The sequence below is a fragment of the Hippoglossus hippoglossus genome, chromosome 17, assembly GCF_009819705.1.
Source record: "Hippoglossus hippoglossus isolate fHipHip1 chromosome 17, fHipHip1.pri, whole genome shotgun sequence".
NCBI lineage: Eukaryota > Metazoa > Chordata > Actinopteri > Pleuronectiformes > Pleuronectidae > Hippoglossus > Hippoglossus hippoglossus.
The window spans coordinates 17,752,179-17,780,171 of record NC_047167.1 but is presented as its reverse complement, the minus strand read 5'-3'; the positions used below and the strand labels follow the sequence as shown (position 1 = coordinate 17,780,171).

General features: G+C 41.6%; 2 protein-coding genes across 10 annotated transcripts in view; both read left to right on the top strand.

Annotated features, from left to right (window-relative positions):
* The first annotated feature begins 40 nt into the window (after positions 1 to 40).
* Positions 41 to 6,158, top strand: LOC117778325 (vimentin A2-like). Its single transcript, XM_034613826.1, is given in 12 exon segments — positions 41 to 384; positions 386 to 436; positions 438 to 641; positions 644 to 678; positions 962 to 1,022; positions 3,447 to 3,542; positions 3,751 to 3,915; positions 4,686 to 4,811; positions 5,078 to 5,298; positions 5,424 to 5,467; positions 5,560 to 5,645; positions 5,740 to 6,158. Coding segments are annotated over 12 exon segments (1,365 nt in total). The 5' UTR covers positions 41 to 150; the 3' UTR covers positions 5,782 to 6,158.
* A 938-nt stretch (positions 6,159 to 7,096) lies between these two features.
* The window catches only part of pde1cb (phosphodiesterase 1C, calmodulin-dependent b), a 79,909-nt gene continuing 59,012 nt past the window's right edge, over positions 7,097 to 27,993 (top strand). For 2 of the 9 annotated variants that reach the window (XM_034613700.1, XM_034613698.1), the window contains exons 1-3: positions 7,097 to 7,762; positions 24,868 to 24,918; positions 25,507 to 25,672. In XM_034613700.1, coding sequence (XP_034469591.1) covers positions 7,501 to 7,762; positions 24,868 to 24,918; positions 25,507 to 25,672 — 479 coding nt within the window. In that variant the 5' untranslated portion in view covers positions 7,097 to 7,500. Of the gene's footprint in view, positions 7,763 to 16,904; positions 17,238 to 22,853; positions 23,049 to 24,865; positions 24,919 to 25,506; positions 25,673 to 27,993 lie in introns of those variants that run through there. The other 7 variants (XM_034613696.1, XM_034613695.1, XM_034613697.1 and 4 more) reach the window with 6 other exon arrangements.

Sequence of the window (27,993 nt, the reverse complement as noted above, 5' to 3'; positions counted from 1 at the left end):
GAACCATTTGCATAAGGAGGAGACTATAAAAGGTCCTGTTGTGGTGAACCCCTCCCAGGCGCACTGTGCTGATGCTGCAGGGACCAGACGAGAACCAGAGAAGAACCAGACGCTGCTGTGGCATTGACTGTCTGAACAAGCACCAACAAGATGTCGTTCCCATCAACCGACACTCCTCCTATAAGAAGATGTTTGGCGGAGAGCGGAGTCGCGCCGAGGAGCTACTCCAGCCGCCAGTTCTCCAGCCCGGTGCGCTCCTCCCGGGTGTCCTACGGCCTCTCCTCCGCGCCGGCCGTTTACGCAACGAAGACGCAGCGGCTCCGGAGCAGCTCGGCCATGCCCCGGCTGTCCTCCGACAACCTGGACTTCTCCCTGACCGACGCCCATCAACAGCGACTTCCTCGCGAACCGCACCAACGAGAAGGCGCAGATGCAGTCGCCTCAACGACCGCTTCGCCAGCTACATCGACAAGGTGCGCTTTCTGGAGCAGCAGAACAAGATCCTGCTGGCGGAGCTGGAGCAGCTGCGCGGCAAAGGCACGTCCCGGGTCGCGGATCTGTACGAGGACGAGATGCGGGAGCTGCGGCGCCAGGTGGACCAGCTCACCAACGAGAGGGCCCGGGTGGAGGTTCACCGGGACCAACCTGGCGGACTGACATCGACAGCCTGAGAGAGAAGTAGGAGGCGTGGCGCTGTTACTGTCCTCCACTGATGTTCCACAAACTCCAGAGAGATTTTTATACTGTTTTACATCTATAATTCAGATTAATTATATCAGTGACACTTTTCTATATATGTAAACCTGTTATAATAGACGTACATATAGGCAAGAAAGTGAGCTTCTGGAAAAATGTTCGCCAGGCACTGCGCAAAACCTTTGCAGCATAAGTAAACATGCGTAAACTATATGTCAGTGTTTAAGTGGCAGCTCATATAAAATGCCTGCTCTTCTCTGTCCAGGTTGCAGGATGAGATATCCCAGCGCGAGGATGCTGAGTCAAACATGCAGAGCTTCAGACAGGTACAGTACGATCCACCTAAATAAACCACTCCAGTGGCGGATCTAGAATTGTTCTAAACCGGAGGGGGGGCCATTAAAGGGGCCACAATTTACACAGGCAAGGGCCAGTATGTCCAACATCCACGCACAACTCCTGATTCAATAAGGTGCACATTTAAGTCGTGTCATGTTTACTGGGAGTTCCATAGCTCTGAGCAAAGCCACACAACATTGGATATATTTTGAAAATTATTTATTTATATATATATTTATTGTTTGTACTCACTGGTTGGGGGCACTTCAGGGGCCAATCCGATTTCACCTGGGGCCAGTGTTCCCCTGGATCCGCCCCTGAACCATTCCCCATCAGACAAAACTCATGCATGTGTTATATTCCTGAATGGAAAATGTGAATGTGCTTTAGTTTGAACCAGCAGAAGTTGCTGTTCCTGGTAAAACAATCCCTCAAACTGTTGACAGGTGATTTCAAAGAGATTAGATAAACCTTAATTATCACCATGAGCCTTACGCAGTGTAGCCGCCCCTTTTGCTTCTTATCAGTAATCTTTATCTAATTACCGCTCAAGAGCCGCAAAGACAGGGATGCACTCTTCTGATGGCACAACAGCAGATCCAAGCCGCGATCCAAAATAGCTGTGGAGCAGAACTGACCTCGGCCTGGTACAAAAGGCCAATTTGTGGCTGTGGAGTTAAATCAGGCCGGCAGTGAGAGGAGATCTTTTTAAGTCTGACTGGTCACACTGAATGAGCTGAGCACAAGCTCAACAATGATGTGGACCCAATGTGGTTATCAGAGCGAGAAGACAAGCCACCATGTGATCCAGCTGTCTCGTTGTGGGAGAGCATCAACACGAGAAAAAAAACCCACTTGTCAGAAATGGTTTCCTCTCACTGCAGGTTTCACGGTGACTGATAATAAGTCGTGCAATTAGTTTCACATAAGAGTCGTGGTTCAAAACAAGTCAAAAAAATATATAAAAAACAACGTGCTACACAAAATGTAGTGCTTTGAGTAGTTTAAAAGTAGCTATGAGTAAATGACATGTGCTGCTTTTCCAAGGCTTGCAGTAAATTATCAATACATTACAAGACCATGTCCTTGTCTGCAAGAATAGCAGGAAGGAAGTCCCTGTGTCCTGGCACACAAACAACAATGCAGGGCCGGCAGTCGGCTCTCGCTCAGTCAGGCAGACAGTCACTCCTCCAGCCCCGGGCCGGTATGGGAAACCCTGCTGAATAGCGCACTTTGTTTGTGGCATTACAGCCGGGGCCAAAGCTGCTTCATTTGCTGATACCTCAATTAGCAGCCTGCCAACTCTGGGACAAAGCCCAGCAGCAAGGGAGTGTACCGCAGTGAGTGTGTACGCAGGAGACACGGACGGGAATTGGGATAAATTTTAATAGGATCTTTTTTAGTCCAATTAAATATTTTACATTTCATGAATAATTGAAGGATGGTATAAATGATAACATATTAAAATTAAAGCCTCTTGTAGAACTGAGTTTGTAACAGAACAACCAGTAGAGATTTTTAGGTTAAGAATGCAGTTGGGAAATAATAAATGGGATTAAGGGCTTCTTGGATAAGACCCCCCCCCCCCCGCCCCCCTTCACTGAATCAAACTCAGGACATGGAAACACTCGCTCTGAACTCTGCACAACCCTTTTCCACAGATTTAAAATATAGTATGAAGTCATAAAGTTTGATTTGCCTCTGACCCCATTTAACGAATCCCATCAAGTGGTGGAAGAAGTATTTTGATCCTTTAAAAAAGTAGAGTTAGAAGAAATAAAGATTAAAGCCGAAATCTAAAATATTTTAGGATATTATCAGTCGATATTGTAATTTGTCAGTGTCTCAATTTTAGGTCCTTTATACACTACTGGGTAATTTAATAACAATGCCCTGTGTAATTTTTTAATAGCTATTATATGTTTTACCCCCTAATTAAATATATTACTATTGAAATCCTAATCTAAGAAGTGCTAAGAAATCTAACGGAGTAAAAAAGTGAAACAATTCCCTATAAAATGTAGTGGAGTACAAGTAGTATGCAATTAAACTACAAAAAAAATACAGTACTTGAGTAAATATACCTTCCACTATTGACAATCTGCCTGTGATGTATACAAGGAGTACTGCCTCACAGCTGATGTAGTGTGTAAAACATGGAAACCTCCAGGAAACAAGTAGTTAAGTGTTACAGCCATCTGCAGTGGCACATGTCACGTGTCTGCAGTTGATGTTTATTGGATGCATGTGCTCGTGACCTTGCCGCACCACACAGTGGGCCATTTTGTGTACGTGAGCGTTATGTGAAGGTCGGTGAGCGTTTTTTTTTCCCTCCGTGTCAGCAAACATGTAATTTATAATTCATGTCACCTTCACAAGTCACCTTATTAAGACCCAGTGTCATGGCACAGGATGTGGACAATGCTGCCCTCTCCAGACTGGACCTGGAGCGGAAGGTGGAGTCGCTCCAAGAGGAAATCAACTTCCTCAAAAAGCTGCACGACGAGGTGAGCTTCCTTGTTTTGTGGCACGAGCTGACTCAGTCTGCTGCGGAAAACAATGTCAGCTAATTTTAAACGCTTGTTGAAAAAAAAATGTCCAAATCATTTGTTAATGTGCTCAAGCACCAGATTTCTCCACTGCTCTGATTCTCTAATAGAGCCAGTAAAGTCATTGTGAAGTACTCAATAAAAGACATTATTGATTCTATCGCAGGAGATGCTGGAGATGCAGAGTCAGATCCAGCAGCAGCAGCATGTGCAGGTGGACATGGACATAGCTAAGCCCGACCTGACCGCTGCTCTGAGGGACGTGCGTCTGCAGTACGAGAACCTGGCCTCCAAAAACATCCATGAGTCTGAGGAATGGTACAAATCCAAGGTTAGGAGTTTCCACAAATATATAGAGAGATTTAAAGAAATATGAAAGCAACTCTGGAAATGGAATACAGTAACAAATCATATAGAGAATTATCACCTGTCTTAGTTCCTCTCAGACCTACGGAGCATTTTAGCTTCTACAATTCTTGACTGTACTGTTTTCGTTGTCTCACTGTTCTCTTCTGGGATTCTCTGGGCTGTAGTAGGCAGCTGTTTTCATGCATCAGATATACAAGAGAGACGGACGAGACAGTTAACAACTATCTGGTGAACATAGTGAAGTGTTTAACAGCTAGAGAGGCAGACATTTTTCCTCTGGACCTGGATAAAGAGTTAAAAGTGAGTGAAAACTGGTCTTACTTGTTTCTAGTGGCCAGAGACGAGGCTTCAAATGACTGGAAATGTTGCTCTGTGGCTGTTACATGAGTATCAAGCAAAGTTCATGTATCTCCTCTTCCCAGTGTGGCTGATAAAATCAGTTAGTGCAGGTGTAACTTAGATGCAAGTATTGTTTCTTCTTCTCCTAAAAGCTTTCTCAGTATTCCAGTATTTTCAGTCAATGCAGCGATTCCTAACCACTGCGTCAACCACCAAACTGCAGGGTCGTGTCCCCTTTTTGGCCACATCTTTAATAATTCACTTGTTTCACGCTATCTGCCACATTCACTCTCCCTCAGCCCCTGACTCATCAGTTGTTGAACAGTAGACTTCTTCATCTCTCCCTCTCTCTCTCTATCCATCTCAGTCTGTCTTTGTCCCTGCGATTGACAGTTTGCTGACCTCACCGACGCTGCCGCCAGGAATAATGACGCTTTGAGAGTGGCCAAGCAGGAGTCCAATGACTACAGACGCCAAGTCCAGGCCCTCACTTGTGAGGTGGATTCCCTCAAAGGCACTGTGAGTATATGGCCGTTGTCCCTAAAGGCAATAATGGTGCAAAATTTATGTTTTATATACAAGTATATATATTATGTAGCTGGAGAAAAACTGGCAACAAAATAATCTGCATGAGGTTGAATAATGACACAGCAAAAACGAAAAATATTCAGGGAGAGTTTATTCTCATGGGTCACAAAATCAAAAAAGTTCACCCTTGCATTTTATTTATCGAGTTATTTTCACTGCCTGAGCGTCGTTTTGTTCCCTCTTGGCTGCCATCCCAGAATGAGTCCATGGAGCGCCAGATGAGGGAGACGGAGGAGAACTTCTCCCTGGAGACGAACGGTTACCAGGACACCGTCAGCCGTCTGGAGGAGGACATTCACACCATGAAGGACGAGATGGCCCGTCACCTCCGCGAGTATCAGGACCTCCTAAATGTCAAGATGGCCCTGGACATCGAGATCGCCACCTACAGGAAGCTGCTGGAAGGAGAGGAGAGCAGGTGATGGGCGGAGACCTTGTATCCTCGAAAAGTTAACATTTCCAATGTCCATCTGACAGATACGAACATTCATTACATGAAACAAATACACATCTGTTGATTAACTGCACTTTCTCCATTTTCAGAATCTCCGCTCCCCTGCCGAACTTCTCATCTCTCAACCTGAGAGGTACACTTACTTTCTGCATGTTGATGTCACTGCAGGAGTATAAATATATACCAGATGATACTATAACACACAATTTTTTTTTTTTTTTATAGAAACAATGATTGATACCAAACCTCATTTCGAAAATATAACAACTAAGAAGGTTCTCATCAAGACCATTGAGACCAGGGATGGTCAGGTGGGATCCACTTGAATTGATTTTCAATCACTGAAGCACTTTCCTGACAACTCTGGCTTCTGACCGTTTCCCTGCCCTCTGCATCTCTTTCCAGGTCATCAACGAGTCGACCCAGAACCACGACGACATGGAGTGATAGCCTCTCTGTCTTTGTGAAACACCACCAGAAGCAGTACGAAGAAAACACAGTTCACCGTAGCTACGAGCAAGCAAACGACACACAAAGAGCAGACCGCTTCGAAAAGTGCCTTTATATGTGATGAGCCTGTTAGTCGACACAGACTGTATTTCGCTTTCTCCTCTGCTGAAAGTCTCTTGTCACATTTGTTCAGACACAATAGTGAACTCAGCACAACATAGAAACCCTCACTGAGGTCTGCAAAAATCTTTCTTTGTAACCAAAGTAGTATTTTTGATTAATATATAGCATGCACTCTCCAGGAAACCTGTATGCTGAAGATGTCACTTGAAGATTGCCTGTACGCAGCAATAAACCATTAAGACTGAAACTCAGTACTGTGCATGGTGTAATACTTCATAATGCCTTACAACACGTCAAGGTAATGATGTTGCATTAGCTAGAATAATTCATCATATTAAAAAAGGTAATCTTTGTCATTTTAAATAAGGCCTGAACTGGAAACGTGGGTTGTTTGTAAGTAATTAAGTTGTTAAGTTTTCTCAATTATTAATAAATATTCCACATTTTACTGTTATGATCTTGAAAAAAAGAATTGAAACGGTGAATAACAGATTAAATATGTGTTTAAATTATGTTTCAATCCCTTTAGAGACATCAAACTGGACTTTCCCAAACTAGTAGCAATGGATAAAAGCAGCCAGGATTAAAGTCAAGTCTGTTTTATTGATAATAGTAAGATATTAACAGAGGGAAGGGATCCTATCATGCAACAGGTGTAGTACACAGAAGCAGGCTACTGTTACAATTTATAGAAATGACAACATTACATGAATAAACAAAAATGGTGGAAAGCATTACAACAATTAAAGAAAATAATAAATAAATAATATTAAATAAACAAGAAATATATCCAATATTAAGCTTTACAGCTACTAAATAGGCCTTGAGGTGAGATGGATTTGTTGCATTTGTTGTATGCAAGGTGCTATACAAATAAAGTTATTATAAAGCACTTTGCATTCTAGGTGCAATACAAATGAAGTTATTATTATAAAGTTGTTATTATAAAGCACTTTGCATTCTATAGGTGCAGAACAAATAAAGTTATTATTATTATAAAGTCTGTTATTATGTTTAACAGAGTTTTGCACATGACACACTCTCTGTGTCGTGTCTGCTCTGTTTGCAGGTGAATGAAAAAAAAAGGAAACTTGGCTCAAACTTCTGCAAAACTTCTTCACGCAGCTCTGATGAAAACCTGCTGTGCTTGGCCGCCCCCTGTCGGTGACACGCAGGAGGGCGACAGGACACATCATATTTCATCAGCTGTGATTCAACATCAGGTTTGAAGTCAGATCAGTTTCCGCTCGTTTTAATAAACCGGGTTAATTAAAACCGCTTGTTGTCGCCTCCTCGCCCCGAGAGATCGGTGAGGTGTCGACGGAGCAACTTCCTCCATGTGACGCGTCTGTCGCTGGGAACAAACCGAGGGAGACGCCGGCATGATGCGCTTCAACTTTCAGTTTGTGCGCTTCCATCGAGTCATGGTCACCTCAGCTGGAAGTGGAGTCGAGCTCCGTGCGTGTGAATGACAGGAGAGGAGCCGGGCTTTTTAAACAGATGGAGTCAAGTTCCAACAGGTTTTGAGTGGAAATGAGAGGTGACCTCAGAGGAGCAGATTCACGCTGAGGTTCCTAGTTTTCTTTTTCGGCGATGGGCTCCGTGACTTCGGCCCTGACGAGGACGAGGAACGCGCTGGTGAAGGTGGGCTCGCAGCCGGAGAACCACGACCCGGAGAGGAGCCAGTCCGCCCCGGAGACGGAACGGGCCCGGAAGAGAAGCGCCCGGTTCAACGTGGCCATCCAGGCCGGGAGGCAGAGCTCCCGCACGTCGCTGTCCGAGGTGCTGAGCAGACAAGACGGCGAAGGAGCCAAACAAACCCCGAGGAAGAGAAGTGCGGAGGCGCCACAGGGCGGTGAGTTACTGCTCCAGCCTGGATGGAGGGTCTGTTCACATTCATGTCTGAAAAGTTCACAGCTTCATACAGCCTGGATCTGCTTATAGTAAAGTTAGCAAGTGGAAACTTACTCAATACTCTAGTTTCAAGTTTCAAGTTTTATTTGTCATATAGAGTTAACACAGGGTCAACCCCATGACAATATAAGCAAGGTAAGCTTACTATAAAAAAAGTCAAATACAATACTATATGCATTCAAAGGTGCAGTGTGACCTTCGTTTTAAATGAAGTGATGACTTTGACTGTACGGAGTGTGTGTGAATAGTTATTACACCGTGTGTGTATCAGTTGTTTCACATTTTTCCAATTAAAATGCAAAAGGTGTGCAGAGGTTTGTTAGTCATGAGTTGACTGCAAGTTTAGGAACCTGATGGTGTGGTAGAAACTACTGTGGAAAAGCATCTAGTCATTTTAAAAAAGTTTGAATACCACAGTGTAGAAAAACTCTATTACGAGAGAAAGTACAAGTTAAAGTCCAAATTATTAAGAATGGTAATTTGTCAGATCATCACTAATGTTACATTCAGGGACTTTGTGTGGTATTGCTGGTATTGCTCATATATGTCAAATATAATGTGTTTTTAGCATATTCATATTTTGACTAGTACTTAAACTTTGAAATAGTGTTTAGTGAAGCAAGTCAAAAGCCTCTGAAAAGTATAAGTAAAGTAAAGCATTTATGGGAGTACTCAAATAAAGTAAAGAAATTACAAACGTGTACTGAATTACAGTAGCTGAGTAAATGTATCTAGAGTTGCCTTCAAAATCCAGGCAGCCATTATGAAGTGGTGAAAGTCATAACAATCGTTGCCTATAAAGAGTTAATATAATAATAGAAATAGAAATAATAAATGGATCCTATATATATTTAGTTATGGATTATAGGTCGTAAGATATTAAGATTTGTGGCTAATACTTTTGTTTTGCTAGTAATCTAAAATACTTTAAATTGTGATTGTAGAACAGTACCTCTATACTCAGTTACTTCTACTCGTGTTTATCTTTCTACCTGTTTGAAGTGTGATAGTCGATGATTGACAGTGAGCGTTATCTTCTTCTCTTATAAGACACAAGCTACTTCACTGTGTTTTGGGAACATGAAATGGCTTCAACTGTGTTACTTCCCACTGCACATCCCTGCGGTTCAGGTTGTGGATTCATGTGAACATGAGAGCAACTGGTCACTTCAGAGGATCACTGGGAACACGCTGGTGAAAATGTATTCACTGAATGAATCGCGGGCTCTTTGAAGCTCAATGCAACATATCTCCACTACCAAAGCATCTGTTTGATGTCTGAGGTGTCGCTGCCACAGAAACAACAGAAACAAACCCCTTCATTGATGGGAAACTGCAGAACTCTCTTTTCTTTCTCTTTTTTTAAAAATGGAAATACATGTAGATTATTTTACAGAATCTGCAAGAGTTAGAAAAAGGTTCACATAACTGCTGGTTCAACTGCAACTGGTCTTTTCCTGGCAAAAATACCAATAAACATGTGAAACGGCAATTTTGAACAGCTGTTCGTGGGCGATACACCGGTTTATACTTCAGTGAATCTAGGCAGAGTAAATCTGTTATAATTACCACATTGCTGCATTATAACTAGTGTTTTATATGCAATATTTTGACCCCTTAAACTTGTCTCATGTCTTCGTACAGTTTGTCCTTTGTGTAACTCAGTGTTCCCCTCAGTTCATCCTGTTTATCTTCAGTTCAGTCTAGTTCCAAGTCCCTGCTTATCTGTCCCAGAGGAAAGTCTTCTCCCCGGCTGACTCCGAAAATACCAGCCGTACTGTGGCGTTTCCATGACCCTATGACAGTATAGACTCCTGGTGAGTTTCCTCCCTCGTCCCTGGTGATGCTCATGTGTCTTGAGCAGTCTGTACACTCACATGCTCTCTCCTGGGGAACCAAGCCCAGACACACACTGTACTTTCTGATCAGCTCATGCCGGTGGGGCCCTTCGGTGTCAGACGGTTCAGGTGCTGTTCAGAGGTTTAGTGATTACAGAGAACAGTTTGTCTTCAGCTTAATGAGAACTTACACACCCACAATCAAGATGGAAAGACCATTTAAAATAGTGTCAAGGCTCCTTCAGCTTCTGACAAAGCTTCACCAGTTTTGCTGGATCTCCATGGGAATTGTCTCACAGTCAGTGTCACGTGTAAATATAAACTAATGAAGAGATTCAATAATAATAATAATCTGCTGTTGATTGCATTGCTGTTGAAAGAACTACCTGATATTCAGAAAGTTTTCTGTGCCAAACAAGTAGCTGCAGTAGTTTATATTACTATAAGCCCACAGGTTTCACAAAATCTGTGGGCTTGTGAAATCACTAAGTGTCCTCTCAGTTTCCCTAATCATGTTTAATATGGATGCAACTATTTATTTTGTATTATCTATCAATTTGCAATTATTTCTCCATTGATCAGTGACTTATTTCGTCCATAAAATCTCAGAAAATAATGAAAATGCTTGACATTGCTTCCAAAGCCAAAGGTTGTGTCTGACCAACCAATGTAAAAGGTGCTTAATATCTGTGCAGTAGTAGAGTAATGTGTCTACTACTCTATGACGATGATGATACAAGCTTCATTAAAAAATTAAGAGGTATCATCTGTCCAATGGGCTGTAAATCTATTTTGTAATTGGACACTGTAGTTGAATATATAATGTTGTATAAATGAAACAAATTATGAAATATTAACGCGTTTAAATTTTAATAATAGAACAAGCCTATTAGAATGTCTGTTGAAAGTCAAACTTTGAATAATCGTTATTCGTATGTGTTTTGGCATGTTTCTGTGTGTGTGTGTTAATCAGAGTGGCAATACACATCAAACTGTTAAATTTAAATGGGCAAAATCATTTTACAGTTTATTCTCACATGTTCTGTCTGTAGGAAAATGAATAAAAGCAATTTCTTCTGTCATGTTAATACAAGAAAACGTCCTTTTATCAGAACCAAGAACCAAAACCAGGCTGTGAGGCAACACAAGTAAAACACAGAACGATCCATTACAAAGCCACTGACCTGTGATGCATCGGTGACACATATGATAACTTATTGATTTCAATTTAAAATGACACTGGATCCAGCATATGGGCCCCATATGGCCAATAAGTGTTACATCTATTCCTTCATCTTCACATCTCATCTGTACATCTGTGCCTCACAACAGGAGGACGACCTACAGAGCAGGAAAGGTTGCAGGGTGGTGGAAGAGATAAATGACGTATAAATCAGGAACTATAAATAAGGAGATTTGGGAAACAGATGAACCTTGAGTGTGATTTCACACAGTCAAAATCTATGAATTCTAATGAATTTAATAACACTTCTTGCAGCAGTGAATAGGAACACAATTTATTCCACTATATTTGCAGTACATGATTTACTGAATCAGGTTTTTGTTTCTGGTGTGCATGGTCCTGCACGGTCTGCACGGTCTCACCCTCCCTGTTGAGTCTCCTAACAACAAACATGTGTATTTTCGTGGATAGTGCAGTTTTCAGACATTTAAAACAAACCAGTGATTAGATGCTTTGGTTGCTGGCGGGTGATGTCTGGGTCGTGTATGACGCTCGGTTCCAATCAAAAGATTTTCATTTGTTTGCCCTGCTGACCCGACTCTCACACAGCTGCTTTCGCCTCTTTGATGTGGAACCGTGCTATTGCGAAAAATCATTAGCTGAACTTGTGCACTATACAGCTTGACACTCTCTTCCCCTCGTTTTCTTCAGGGTCTCGCCGCAGCAGGATTCAGATGACAGTTTGTGGTTTGTCAGCTCATTTCCCTCAGGTTTGCAACACAGGGTAAACATTACCCTTAAAGGAGCCTCTAATGAGTGTTTAGCTGGGGAAAAGCAGCGCTCCCCTAGCACCCTGTGTGTCTTAATTACACAAGTGTGTCACTGTGGAGACGGTGGTGTGGGGACTGACAGAGTGCGTGTCATTCCGCCAGTCTAGGGGAGACCTCTAATGAGCTTGTTTTTTCTGTCTGATTGCGTATTGTTGTCTCAAGTCACGATGTGCTGCCAGGACAGATTACACAATCAAAAGCACCGAAACCGATGTCACGCTCTGAAGAACTACTCGATAAAATGATACCAGAGGTTATCAGCAGCCGGAAAATGAGCACAGTGTAGAAAATATGATCTTCAAGTGATTATATTACAGTCATTTCTATACATAATGTACTTTGATTTATGGGAGAGCCAACTAGACTGAGTTCAAACCTCCGCCAAGGCCCACAAGTCCCCTTACGAAGCCACATTTAAATTCACTAGATCCTGATTTATATTTTGATCTGCATTATATTGCACACACTCATAAATATCAGTCCCCTAAACAGGCCTGATTTTACTTCTAGATCCATGAATTATTTTCTGAGAAAGCAACAAAAATGTCAAAAAACAAAACCCCTGACCCAACCCCTGAACCGGAGCTGCACCAACATTTAATGGGTTATTATTATATTGGGTCATTGCCACACCCCTCCACAATATTTTATGGAAGTAGTTTTTGCATCATCCTTCTAATAAACAAACAAATGCAGATAAACGGACGTAAAAATGCTGATTTATTGATGGGATTTTAACTCACTGCAGATAAAATTAGGATTGTTTGAGTATTGTGATGAATTTAGTGCAATAGGCTGATGCTAATCCACCAAACGGGTCCTCACCTCCCCTTTATCTTCACGACTCATTAATGTCCACTGGTTATTGCCTGTCCTGGTGTTTGATGGCCACATCAAACGTTGAACGGCCGCACAGCCGGAGCAAGCAGGTGTCTTTCTGGGTCAACAACTCACCATCGTATCTTGTTCTGTAAAAACATGTTAAGTTAATTGCGGGAAAAAAATAAATTACAATGATAAATTCACGTCAGAACCTGTAACTTGTCAAAGCTCCAGTCAGAAGTGAATGATTTCTGTCTCTTTACTGCATTATTCTGATGTATAGTACATGTATGTGCAGAGATCAGACACAGAAAATAACTTAAGTACAGTACACTTACTATAAATACAGACACTACCGTAATGAGTGCCTTTGCCATATTAACCCCTTGTCATCCTCAGTGTAATATATGCAATATATGTCTGAAAGGTCCCACGTGTTGCCTAGTGATGATGACGTCACCCTATTAATGACCCCTGAAGAAAATGGATCTTGACAAGGATTCAACGGCTGTATGGTCACAGGATAAACCTCTCAGAGCAGCTGCTGTACTACATGCCCCCTTTTAAAATCTGCTCTAACCAACACACAAAGCTTGTGTATTTTGAGAACCTCAGCTGAGAACCTCTGCACGTGGTGTCTGCGTTGTTACGCTGCACCAGCCGCCCTGAGTCACAGCTTTCTTATCAAACAGGATCAGTGCAGTTAAGAAGGGTGGTGGGATTCACACATCAATTAAACAACACATAGAAATCAATACTCACAAGTAAATGTTTCTGGCATGAGTTTATTACCACTTTTCTAGCTGTCTGTGGTGTAATGTGTTGCTACACTTATACAAAAAGTGATAATATCGGACAGTTTGCATGTTCAATTATATATAAATAACAATTCTACAAATTTGCCTTGAAGATATAGGAGAAAAGAACAGTAGGATCATTAAAGTAAACAAGAATGTCCTTAGTTGAGATTATTTCCTGCAGGTGGTGCCAGAGAAAAGCTCATGAAATATCTTTAAGAGTTTATCCTCTGGGAAGCATGAATGTGCTCCGTACGATGTTGTGCTATCTGTTGTGCTGTTTGTGGATATTTTGACCTCACTGTATTATTGAGTAAAGCTCAGAGGGTGACATTCGGATTCTTTCCATGAGGACCATGGATATCCACAACAAACTTTCTGGAAGTCTGACGCTCTCTTGTTAGTTTGACCTAGAGGTGGCGCTAGAGGGAAAGTAAGTTATTATAAGTAGCTTTGGATAAAAGCTTCAGCTAAATGAAATGTAATGTAAAGTGTTCACCCTGTGTTCAAAAGGAAATACTTGCCTGATGGTGGCTCTTGTTGAAAGGTCATATATTTATCATGAACACCGGATTAAACCTCTGGGGACCATTAATATCTAAAAACAGCTTCCATAAGAGTATGACTACTTTTTTTTCTACTAATGAATTAAGCAACATCCTGTAGACCTTTCAAATGCATATTTGCTTTTAGTTTAGTTATGTAACAACCTCAGTACATTTTTCAGTGATATTTTCAGCATGCATTCATGCAGGGGCCACCAAAACATATTCTTGCTCCCAGTAAGATGTTAAGGTTGGGAGCACAAACACTCTGAGATCAAAGAGTTGCAACATTTTTGCAATAATCCAGCAGATAGTTTTGAAGATATTTTGCTGTTGACTAAAGTATTTTATCAGACACACTTAACGCCCCCTCCACCATTCTTACATCTGTACAATGAGGCTTTTAACAGAATATCCTGTGAAAAGCCTGCATAGCCACGGTTTAGAGGGATATATGTAAAGTTCTAGGACATCATGTAGCTTAAGAGCATCGTATATTAAAGGCAGGAGTGCACTCCTTTGGTTAAGTGTGTTATGTAATCACTTTTCCAACTTCTATAACCTCGAATGCCATTAAAATAAAAGGGTTGCGGCAAATTCCTGACCATGAGCCAGACACTTAAACAGACACCTGTTCTCACGGAATCCACTCTCGAAGAAAATCCTGAACCTTTTCCACCCTGTTTAATTAACACTGCTGGTAATTACACACAATCCTTTAGACTCACCAGGGAAAGGACAAATTTAATACAGTTGACAGTAATACGATGATATAATTCCATCGTACTGACACAGCTGTGCCTCAACAGGGTATTTAATTGTTGCAAATGGGGGGCTAACAAAACATTTCACCTTTTAAAGAAACGGTTACCTGGGGGAGATCTGGCCGACAGAGGAGAAGAATAGCAAAGTCGTAATATTCCCACATATGCCCTCATTAACATAAAAGCTACCCAGGAACAGACAGGCACTCGATGTGGCACAGTGAGAGCGCCGCAATATTAGGAGCCGCACAAATTGCTACATACAATTTGAATAGGAGGCTGGGGAGAGCAGGGTGACAGGAGCATAAAGAGCTCTTACTGTAGCTCGCAAACAAAATGAGCTGAAGTGTAATTATCTATCAAGTGTATAATGTGTCTGCTGGAACTGCACTGATTGACTCCACCGGGCTCTGCTGCAACTGGATGGATGTGGTTGTGATCGATCTCCTGCTTCGTCTGACGCCTTAACCTCTGCATCACTTTGAAATCATGCATTAATTGCCGTCTTCAGCGCCGCACTGCGCGTCCTCATTTGATCGTGTCCTTGTTTGACAGATTAGGAATTCTTTAATAACCAGCGCCTTTGAGATTACACACTCGTTTTGATGTCTAATCTCTCATCAGTGTGCGATTGCCGTGCAGGTTTTTGGGACGTGGGTGTTACTGCTGTAGCCATGCAGACATCATGCAGCATTATAGATGGGACGTGTTCATGCTCCTGGAGGCCCCGTCATTGTTGTCACATTGCTTAGATTATAAAACATGCTGCCCAGTAAGTGGCAGAATTGATCTGGGTCGTGTTTGCAAAGGTTGCTCAAGGAAAGAACAGAGATAGAAAGGGAGAACAAAACTCTACTAGATAAGATAAGATTAAATAGGATAGGATACGATATGATACGAGACAATGTGATATGATATGATATGATATGCTACACTACGCTACGATATGATACAATACGATACAATACGATACAATACGATAGGATACGATACATTATATTTCTTTATTCGTTCACCTATGGGGAAATTTACCGTGATGCCCTCGGCCAATTTAACTAGAAAGTAAAAAAAAAACCATTATAAATACAGGGAACTATATATCCAAATTTTAATATATAGAATGAGAACAAAACATATAGTAGCAGTATTGCATGTATACTTGTAGAGATTTGTTTTGGTGTATCACAGGAGAGTAAACAGAATAGAGGGATAGAAGCCCACTATTATTAAATCAGAGATGATTATTAAAATACATTATGAGTCTGATCTGTGTTTGTGCGATTACAGGCTCAAATCCTGAATTTGAAAGAAGGTGTGACAGCGAACCAGAAGCCTCCATAAAGAGCACTTACAGACTCTAATCAGGGGGGAAATGAAACAGGAGAAAAAAAATTCCATCGCTAAATGTCAGATGGTGCTAATAAGGGGAGCTTTTATCCTTTGTTGATCTGGTGTGTGCAAGTGTGTGTGTACTTGAGCTGGTGTGTGTGTGTGTGTGGTTTAAAGGAAGGTAGTTTAAATAAGCACAAAGGGAGGATTTTTCCAGCACTCGAAATAACGATGAGAGCAGCGTCCTTGGTCCAGTGTCATTACAGCAATGTGCATTTAAAGGAAATAAATTAATTAATTTCAGGCAGTTGGCAACTCGCTCGTGAAGGTAACATGTTCATCTATTTGGTTTTTTTTTCCCTTTCAAAAGAACAGTATGTGTCGCCGCTAATGGGCTTCATCCCTCAATGCCTGAGTAAATAACTCTTGCAAAACGAAAAGCAGGGCCATTGATTTCATAGTAGTTTTTGACTCAATACACATAATCGCTCCTGCTCCGCTGCCGCCCTTTCCACTGTTTTTCTGTCCTCTCAGCGATCCTGCAGCCACGCATGCATGGTTTCAGAGATTGTTTCTGTACGTTCCAGCGCCTGTGTGCAAAACCAGAATAGACCACAATAGGCCTGTGTCACACCGAGTCGGAGCCTCCAGTACTTTTGCTATAAATTCTTGACAGTAGGAGGAGTCACGTTCATTTGAGAGGGCTTTAGAGATGTCCTCCCCTCCCAACCAACACCACCACCACCACCCACCACACACACCTACTGTACCTCTTGGGGGAAGAGGGACGAGAAGAGAGAGCGGGGTGGGAGGGGTGGAGGGAGATCGAGGCAAGAAAAACAAATCAAGAGCCATAAGCTCCTTGAAATTAGCTTGTTGAGGTGTGAGAAACGGAGAGAGGGAGGGAAAAGATATCTACAACAAGGACAAGGGGGGGGGGGGGGGGGGGGGCCGGAGGGGGGGTGTGGGGCGGGGGGGGGGGGGGGGGGGGGGGGCTGGAGAAGAAGGACCTGAGAGAAATTCTCCAGCTCGGTGTCTGTAACGAGAAGTGGTGAGTCTGACAGTTCCCTCCCAGCGCTCAGCACTGACTAGAGTCGGAGGACTACATTTTTTTTTTTCTTTTCTCCCCACGAGGAGGAGAGTTCCCCATAGGAAACTCAGACAAGACACAGCAACTGGTAAGAGGCGTCCAAACCAGGTTAAAGAAGCACGAGGGTGCCAAAAGAGATGGAAGCGAAGTCCAAGAACGCATCGATTTAGAAAGGGTCGGAGTGCCACCTTCAGCATCGATGGCTTCAACATCACCATAGTAAGAAAGAACCGGGGGTAGGGTACAGGCAGAGCGTGAGGTGAGGTGAAGTGTGTTTGCATGAGAGCTGGATGTGTGAAAATGATGCGCGTGTGTGTGTGTGTGAAGCAGTGCAGCGGACATTTAACAGCAACACATCGCTAACAACCTCACATTTCAGCCTCTGCACAACTCGAAACACATTAGTCCATTCTACTGAAGTTTGATGCTTGCCCCTGTAATGCAACTACACCATGGAAACAAGGAGGCTTCAGACTAAGGCTCCGTGCACCTGACGTCACCCCGGAGTTCATTCCATTGTCTTGACAACCGGAGTTGTGATGAACTTATGTGCCTCTTGCCTTGTTTTTCCCCTTTTGCATTTTTTGTCTGGCTCTTGTGAGAACCAATGGGAGCGAGTGTGAAAACACAGTTGAAAATAGATCAATGTGCAGATGTCGTGTGCAGCCGACATTAGAGTTACTGTGTCCTCAGTTCACTACAACTTGTTCCACAGCTTTGTTGTGTCCACACAGAACCAGTGGACAAGTTGTGATAATAGACAAAATGTGTGATAGAGTAAAGTCCAAAGTGAAAAGTTTCCTAAACCTTTTACCCTAAAGCTCTGAAAACATATACTTTTAACAGTGTTAAGACAATATACTGTATACTATATATGTATGTATAATACTGTGACATGCATTTGCAGATCCAAGGAAGAAAACAGTTGCTGCACTTTTTACCTCACCCTGTTCTAGTTTCCTTTTTTAAAAGTGTAACATTTCAGTTATATTAACCTTTGAATTATGTTTGCGATGAAGATGCAGCAATTTAGCAACAGTTACTGTTTATTACGGCCACCATGGATGTTATGTTTGTTTTTAAGCAAGGTTGCACTTAAACTATGGGACGGATCAATACTGAAGTTGATGGAAAGTAAATTGGTGTCAATAGATTTTTGTGCGGGTCCGGATCAGGGGGCGGAGCCACAAGTCACTTACTTTACTCACTTTAACTTTGCGAGATCATTGATTTCTCAGAGATTAATTCATGGATCTTGATGGGGGAAAACATTTACATATTTAGGGAGCTGAAATCTATTAGTGTGGGAAATTGTGTGCAGCTTATTTAAATTTAAACTTTAAATGGAGGTGTGTGCTCTCCTGAGTGACATTTTAGTCTTATATCTTTTGAATATATTTTGTGGATTTCGTTAAAGCTCTACTTCTACATCTTTATGTTAAAAGTAGGCCAGATGACCAGTGTTGAACTCATCCACTTGAGAACCTCACCTCACCTACAGAGTGTTTTAGCCTCTTTCTGCTCGTTGTGTTTGTTTTGCAGCCCACCACTTCACTGTTTTGGTTCCCTGATGCTGCTCTTATTGACCTATTCTTTTTCAGATGTAGTAGGCAGCTGCTTTTTCAGCAACCAGGCTCCGAAAATACCCACGCAGCATTTCCCGACTGCAGTGAACATAACATGGGGAGATTGTGAAGATAGATGAGAGTTTAGCTGCTAAAGATCCAGACGTTTCCCTCAGGAGACTGGAGGAGACTGGAAATAAGCTGATTATAATATAATAATGTAATTAGGAGATGTTGTGTTTACGGGTAAAGTCACTACAAGAAAACAGCAAAAAAATTAACAAATGGAGATGCTTAAATTTGGATGGTTGCAGAGTGATTTTTCTCATCTTGAATTGCAAAAAATAAGAATAAATATTTCAAAGTGTGCAAGAATTTACATTTGTATATTTATCTTGAATATAATAATGAAAATATTTGTAAAACTTAAAACAGCCCAACATAACTTCTCTATATTGGTTTAGTCAGAGCCAACTTGCTTTAGGATACATGCATTTCACCAGAGTTTAAACTGTGAGCTCAGTGATGTTGTTATTGCATCACCTGACACACGTGGCGCTCTTTAACTTATCTGGATGATATGGATGTGGTGATAAAAAGAGGGAAAGTTTCGGGTTCAGGACACAAAAACAGGAAGAGCGACGGCCACATTAAATTCCATGTGTCTTTTTAAAAGCACAGAGCAGCCCTAAAAGATTTTATGACCCTACAGAAAATAGATTTTGGATTTTTTCCGCCTGCACAGACACATCCTGTTGCCTGCAAAAAAACTGCCTCGGTCACATGTGGCCTATCTCAGAGCCTTTGTAGTACCCACAAGTATGGCAGTTGTCATGGTAACCTACAATTGTCACAATCAATTGCTCAGTAGGCTAAGGTTTCTGTCCGCACTGGGTTTTGCCAATCACCTCCTCTGAAGCGTGGCTCCTAAGCACTGGTACTTCATTGCCTGGCTGGACACCTTGTGCTCGCTCCTTTATTAAACAGGGAGCTTCGACTGCAGCTGGCAGCCTCTGCTGGGATTCCAGCCGAGGCGTTTTGTGGTGTGTAATGCTCGTTAGCTCTGTCGTGTTTGTGTTGATGTTACAAGGCTTTGACTTTTCAGCTCAGAGGGGGACAAGGTCTTTGTGTAGACATGTCATGTTGTTGTGTTTTCTTTTAGATTTTCATTACATCTTTTACTCTTAAAAGACATTTTGTTTAATCTTTTAGTTTTTTTTTTTCTGTCACAAAAATCTGCATAAGAGATGACTATTCTTTAGTTTATGTCTGAGCTCATTTTAAACAGAGCACGTCTCAATTGAAAACAACAGTTGTAGTTACTGACAAGCTCTTTTGTACATTGCATTTCCTAATTGATCTCATTGTACACCCCCTCGATTCGCAATTTTTTACTAAATATTCTTCAACAAGTCTTTGTAAAATCCAGAAATATGTGTAAAAATACACAGCATCCTTTATTCTCCCCTAAAAATCTTCTTCATTCTAAAGTCAGGATTGAAGATCTTAAACAAATAGAATATATATATATATATATAATTCCAATTTCTATAACTGCGACGTAAGTAAGGCTGAATGAAACCTTTGACCATTTACTTAGTTATTTTAATCTCTATCTTTATAACGTTAACTCTCACTTTCTGTCTCGTTTGTTTGAGGATTCAAATGTTTGGATGCTGGATCTGAGCAAGGCTTTTATTGAAGCTCCCACTCTGTGAACATCAACAACCAACTGTCAGTTGAGCGTTCATAAAACAATTTGCTCTGTGAGAGGAGGAGCAGAGCTTCTTATTTCACTCCAGTGGAGCAAAACATATTAATGAATATGTATTCACAATATAGACATATCCTACATGTTGGCGTGATGTTGTTGTGGAAAAGTAACACTGACATGTGTTATCACCAAGGTAACAGCTGCACAAGTGGAGTGCAACCTGTTGACATTTACATGCTTTCAAAATGATAAAGTAGTGTGAGGTTATGCTAAAATATGTTCTGAAACCAATTGGCGGCAAATGAAGATAAAATCCCAAAACAAAAGCATATCTCAAACTAGAAAGACACTTGTGTAGCCGCAGGACTGTTGTATGTGTAGTTGATTGGATCAGTCCTCAGGTACTGGGAGTAGCAGAGGCCCGTTGACCTTGTTTACCCTCACTGTTTGACCACGAGAGGTAAGATAAGGGTTAACTAAATAAAATAAACCCATCTTCTTTAGAGATGTGAACAACGATTTTCTCAGCTTAAATCCAAACATGTATGACCCCCGAGTTTAAGACGAGTCATCCACATTATTATTACAATTTACGGAAAAGGAAAAAGATGGATTTTGTCATAAAACAGAAAGTGAGACATTTGTAAAATGTATTTCATTACCTGTCTGTCATTCTGGCCTCCCAGAATCCCTTTGGGGCAGGGGAGATGGAACGTGTTGAAACGTGTTCATCTTTCAACAGTTATTGATGCTTTAATTTACTGTACATGCAGGATTGTTGTTATGAGCCTAAATCAAACATTATTGCTTGTATTAATCACAGAAAGATGATGTTGGGTCTACATCCTCTGTCAGGGAGCAGTGAGTGCTACAATCATGCAGTGAGTGGGTAAGGCTACGTCCTGAAGCCTCTTATCTCCGTTTATCCCACAAACGCCAGTGTCCTCGAGCAGAGCGTGGCATCATCGTGAGGAGGAGGAGGGTCCGCCCACCTCCACGGCCGAATTTAACACAATAACTTGCTCATTGTGAGAGACAGTATATAAATGAGTGACTGCAGAAAGGAAAATGTTTGTACTTGAAGGTCAGTGTTTTCAGCTCCTGCACTTCCTCTAAAGCTTCATTCATAAACACAAATGGAAAAGGCAAAAGGAACAACAACAGACACAGAGAAAACTATAAATATGTACCAAAGGACAAACTGTAGGAGCCCCGATGAGTAAACATGTTGATGATGTTGTGTAAAGTAAACACATCATTTCCAAGAACAAAGAAAACCCAAAGAATAGTGTGATTTTGTGGGAAACATCTTTTTCTTTTCACAGATCGACAGGATGGGGGGGGGGGGGGGGGGGGGGGGGGTATTTTTCTTTGCTCTCAGGGTCATCACAGATCAAATGACTTTTCCAGGATGGTCCTGAAACTCCACAGGCTGCGGAGCTAAGCCTCGAGTCTGCAGATGTTCATCTATATTCTGGATTCAGTCCCACTGTGGGCCAGGTCTGGGTCCTCAGCAGGGGCAGCGACCCCTGATTGCTAATTAGTCAAAGTCAACTTTATTGTCAATCCTGCCATGTGGACAGGACGGAAATGCAGTTTCTACCTAATCCGTGGTTAAAAGTACACATACAAGCACTGAATATATAAGTAACCTTTTCAACATATAAGTACACAGCATATTAAGCAGTCAAGTGGCATATAAGCACACAACATAGTGTGCAATCACAGGGTAGATAGAGTGATATGAGTAGTGGCAACCCGAATAGTGCAAAATTAAATGTAATGTTCATAAACAGGATGTGTAAAATAGCAGTAAAACAGCAGCAGATGTAGTACAGCAGCATTTACAGTACTACCATCACTGCTCCAGCAATTATACATTGCAACACTAAATCTTTTGTCTAAAATATTATTAATCCTCACAATATTTCACTAATCCCCAAACTGTCCAGAAAATTGCAAAATGAAGCTTTTGACTGGTGGACAATAGCCGGCTCTGTCTTTACCTGCATATTAACGCTGTGGAATGACTTCCTTTTCACAAAGTCACCTTCATGTACTGGGATGGAGGTGTGGGTTCCTCCAGTCAATTACCTGAACCCCGAAATAATAATTCACCGTCATTACTGAAAAGAAGCTGTTGGAGCCAGTATGGGTGGGGTTTCATTTCGGTGGTGAATTTGGGTAATCTGGGACTAAAAAAAAAGAAAATCTGCATCTGTTTGAAACATTAGATCAACATATTATACCTTGATGTAATCCTTTAGATTAGAGTTTTGTAACCACACCAGAAGAAACAATGGAGATACTCAGAGGAGACATGGCACAGGTTTTAGTGTTCTTAACGCCAAAAAAGAAAATTCTGCCTAAATTTGATAATCTGGGACGGGTCACTTTGTTAGAACATTACCCAGTGTCCCGGATTACCCGGATTCACCATATGTTGTGTTATGTGATGTGATATATACACATACACATGGTAAATAGAGCTGATTCTAAAACTGACTCAGGTTACTTTGGGGGGAGGTATTAGTATGCCACACCACTAGGGGGCAATAACACGTTGGTGATGGGTCAAGCAATCAAGCGCTCAGCTGTCACCTGCGTGCGTAGAAGATCATAGAGGTCGAGTTTGTCAACGCAAAAAAAATAAGGATTTACGCAGTTATTTTGCACAATTAACAACAACTAAGAAACCAGGAAGAAGTAAACAACAGAGAAATGACTTTTATTCACAACCTCAGCCGCAGGTAATGAACCAAGTCTCTGTACAGTCTCAAGATGGCTGCCACCACTCCTCATTCTATTTAAAGCTAGGGGAAGCTAAACATTTTGTATATATTCTGCCTTTCTCCTATTTTCTTGAAACTGGACGTATCACCTGACTACTTTGGTCCAATCATGATCCAGTGATCACTCGTGTAGTAAAAGCTCAGGCCTCAGTTTAAACCCCAACAATCATGATGAACATGCTCTTTAAATACTGTGCTTATTGTCCTGTCCTTTTTTTAATGATGATATGAGCTCTTCCATAATCTAAGGAGAATTAAACCCTGTGTGGTTATTAATACAAAATTATTTATATATATATATATATATATATATATATGTAAAATGGCTTGAACTGAACCAGGAAACAAAAAACTGAGGTCTGAAGAATCATTACACCTCCTTTTAAACAATTTACCTCAGAATAATTCCTTCTTTTATAACAATGTCTATTGTAAGGTACACATTTGTACAGTTTCCTGTTTTTTTCTGTGGTGTTGTTTCGTATTGTTGTAAAGTGTTGACATGGATAAACAACAGTTTTATGCACATCTCCCAAAAAGAACTATCCCAAAAAGAGGCAAAACAACCACAAAGAGACTCAAAACGACCATTAAGGGGCTTTTCTCACAATCCATCCATGGTTATGTGGCATCATTTCTCCTGACTTTCCACTGTGAAAATTGGAGTCAGCATCTAGTGGCCAATTAGGAAAATGCATTTTGAGGCTCTAACTCATTGGCTTCAACATTCAACTTGCGGAGCACAAGTAAAAAAAGAAATAAAAGCATTGACTGATAGTAGAAATTACAGAGAAGTAAAAATACATAAAAGAGAAGTACAAAAAAAATACAGACCAACACAATCCGCATCCCTGAGACTGTTTAATCAAGTGCAGTATAAAAACCAGAACCTGGGGCACAGTGCAATATGTGTGTGTATGTATGTATGTATGTATGTATGTATGTATGTATATATGTATATGCAAAGTAAGCTTTAAAAATGTTACTCTGACCATAGTTTCACTGTATCAGAACAGAGACTTTGTGCAGTGTCAGTAATCTGGTGTGTGTTTGTCTTCCTCTCAGCCGACAGCAGTAAATCAACGTAGTCTCCTGAAGCTGCGGCTCAGTTACACGTTCAACAAGCAGTTCAGTCAGAGATGCTGCTCCCCTCATCCCCTCACCTGTTATTTTCAGACTCTGTCATTATGCTGTTAGATTGAACGTCCCTCCTCTCAGGTTCACCGTCAATGAGTTGCCCCCCCCCCCCCCCCTCACAGCAGTTTTCTGTGAACTCTACTCGCCGAGTGCTGTGTTAAGTGGGCAGAGGTTCCTTCAGGGCACCGGTCTCTGAAGTGACAGCAACAATTATAGTACTTTCACGATGGCTTACATCGCACTTTGAGGCAATTCTGTGGTTTAATGGAAGAGTCAGTGACTCCGCACAAGGTTCACCTCCTCTATTATTGAGAAATGAGAAGACATAAAAACAGACATGCCGAAGAAACGTGTATATATGAGAGGAAATAAATGGTAAGGCCAGTGAGGGCAGCATATGGAGGGTCACATTACGATGTGGGATTATGCATGTGACTAAGATGTGGAGGAAAATGTGGCTGTCTGGCTATTTCTTTTTCCCCCAGATACCACAAACATAATCTAGCATTTGCGATATTAAGACGGAATATGGGTAACAAACAAATTCAAAAACATAAGATGGATCGAAAATTGTTGAAAACCACATTTTTTCACATTTTCTGACATCACTTGATTCTCCCCCGTCTTTTTCTTCCTCCAGTGGCAAATGAAGACGCAGAGAGCTCCACCAGACCACAGGCCAGTTTTTCACGTGAGTCTCATTCTATATCTGTTACACTTCATTATTTGCCACCTCACTAAACTCATTCAAGTCAAATCATTCCACATTTTTCGAGCTAAGCAGTGAGTCAATGAGATATTTGCTGTTGAGACCTTTTGCAGCATTAAAAGTCATTTAAAAACTTAAAGTATAATGGTTTCTTTTCTGACCCATTCCTCATCCTTTCACCAAGTTTGGTAGTTAATCCATCTCTTAGTTTTTGTGTATTCCTGCTAACAAACAATCGCAGATGAAAAGATAACCTGCTTGGAGGATGTAAAAATGTTGTGATCTGATGAAGGTCGATAAAAAACCCTCCTCTATGGCAAAGTCTACTCGTTGCAGTGGTTGTATTAATTCTCAAGACAAACTAGTATTGACAGCATACATCCACAAGGGGGCAGGATTATCAAGGCTCTTAATTCTCTTTCTCCCCCCGAGTGAGATTCTGAATAGTATGTAATTTGTCTTAATTGTATTTTTTGTTGTCAACAAAGTATAGCTTGATTCATGACCTTATACAAAAAGACTGAAACACAAATGAGACTTTGCCTTTTGGTTTTTCTCTTTTGTATGCAGGCTCAAAGTCCCAGAGTGCCTTGTGGAACGCCATCACCGCGGGGATGGGGATCAAAGGCAAAGAACAGAAGCCCCCCCTGAACGACCCGCGAAGTCCTGAAGAGATTCTGGCCGACGAGCTTCCTGCTGCAGATCAACCCGACGCCACAGAGAAGACGGCCATCAGGTTTGCCGACGCTAAAACCACAGAAAAGCAAATGGTTACGGTTTATTATGCGTTCATTGTCATGGAGTGAGTCCAGGGTCGGGCCATTGACAGCCTTGTCCGGCTCATTATCTCCTACAGGTGTAATTTGCATACTGTCGATAAGGCTCTTCAGCAGAACACAGGGAGGAAACGAGGCAACATACACAATAAGGCAGTATTATTCTGCACTGTGTATATGTTTTGAATCTGATTAATGCATACTTTATTAAGTTGGCAAGATTAGAACCTCTGCTTATTTTCTATGAAGAGGATAATCATCTGTGTCTGACATTTAGTGTACACACACACACACACACACACACACACACACAGTGGTAATTGCTATGTACGGCTGCTGACCTCAAGGGATGTGGGCATGATTGATTCCACCTTGATAACAAGGACTTCAAACCACCATTAACATAATTTGTTGTCACTTTTAGAATATTGAACGTCTTTTAACGCCTGATTCCAATTAACCTTGATGGCTCCGGAGGCTGTTACAAATGCCGCAGGTGGCGAGAAATGATCATTTGTCAGAGGATGCTAAGAATGCTCCTGGTGCGCAATAGCAACCTTTTGATTGTATGCAAAATAGACAGGGAGTTATGGGAAGCTGATTTGTTCAATTCTTGTTTGAACATATTTGTGTTGCAAGCCTTCGCAGAGACTCCCTACGAGATTGTGGAATCTCATCATGACTTGTTCGTCTCGTTTAGTTTTTTTCACTTCACGGTAACGCGTGCTTCTCCTCTGGTGTTTCTCTGTGATATATCAAATTACAGTGCAGTTGTTCTCAGCTATAGTCCCCCCCCCTCTGAACACGGAATTATTTCTCTTTTCCAGAGTCACACGGTGACAAAGAGAAAGTGATTTTCCACTTGACTGGGCACAGCCTGTTCCCTCATTTAAAAACCACAGCTCAGATTTGGAAGAAACACAAAGGCAGCTCAGGGCAGCTAAAAGCCCCCTCGTCTTCCTCAGAGGAAACAGGTCATTTGTCCGCAGAGACACGGGCTGATGTTAGTGTCTTTTATCAAGACACGTTCAGCTCGAATGAGAGCCGGGGAACAAATGCCAACCATGAGGTGAATGCTTCTAAATCTGCGGCTGAGGCTGAACAACTTGTATTAATGTCGACTGACCTGCAAGTTATGATTCATTTCAGTTCCCCAAACAGTTTGATTAGAGGAAAAAAATCGTAAAACACAAGAAATTGTTTTATGTTTATTAAAGAAATTTGACGTGTGGAATAGGGTTTGCCCCTGTTGAACTTGGGGATATACAGTTAGAGCGTATATGGCTCATTGTAGTTATGGCTCACATTTACCTGGCGAGCCATCTTCGTCTTTGTCTGGGAAATCCCACAAAGGTCAGGTGAAGTCTCCGGACGGGCCAACAGTGGTTAAGAGAGGGCAAATCCACACGGAGTTGTATGGATCTACAACTGAATGACAAATGGTAAGATTATGGTACAGAGTGATTAAACGACTGCGGAACTCGGAGTAATCCATAAAATTATGTAACCACAGTGTCACCTCCGAGGCCAGAGCTGGCTGCTATCCTCCAGGCGATGATAATTAGATTTTATTGGAGAATGGAGAGGGGGGGAATCACATGATGTGTAGCGGGTCAGGATGAGAGTGATGGCAGAGTTAAAGGACAGGAGGTATACGGGCCTGACGTTAACTGGGGTGGAATGAAGGTAAAATTCAGCTGAGGTCCAGGTGAAAAGGGTGAAAATGAGTTTTTGAATGTGTCTTTTTAAAAGCGCTGTTTTTGATTTAATTTCAGTATCTTTTTCCGTGTCCCTCGAAGCTGCTTGACTGTTTTTTTTCTCGTCTACGTTCAGATCCTCTGAACGGTGCTTGACACTTCACATACACAACAATTGGTGAAATTGTTTTTAGATCTCAGCTGCTGTTAAAACACAGTTAAGTGCACGCTTAGTCACAGAGTGCGGGGATAGAAAATAATATGGAGCCATTAGTGTATAAGAACACGCTGACTCATCTGTGTGGCCGGTGTCGTGCTGTTATGTCTTCTCATTAGGGAAGCTGTAAGTATTTTGAAGGGACTATGAGGTGGATTCATTCAGACGTTGAAACCAGTAATTTTATTAATGGTATTGTTGTATAAAGAGAGTTGTGTAATTGTTTTCCCTGAAGTCCACAAACGCCTACAATGTGCCACTTGTAGCATCACTTCTAGTCAAACTACCGCTACTACACCACACAGCTGGCAGTTTGTTACATTATAGGATGATCAGATCCCAGCTTGTGTCCAGATGTCCAACTACT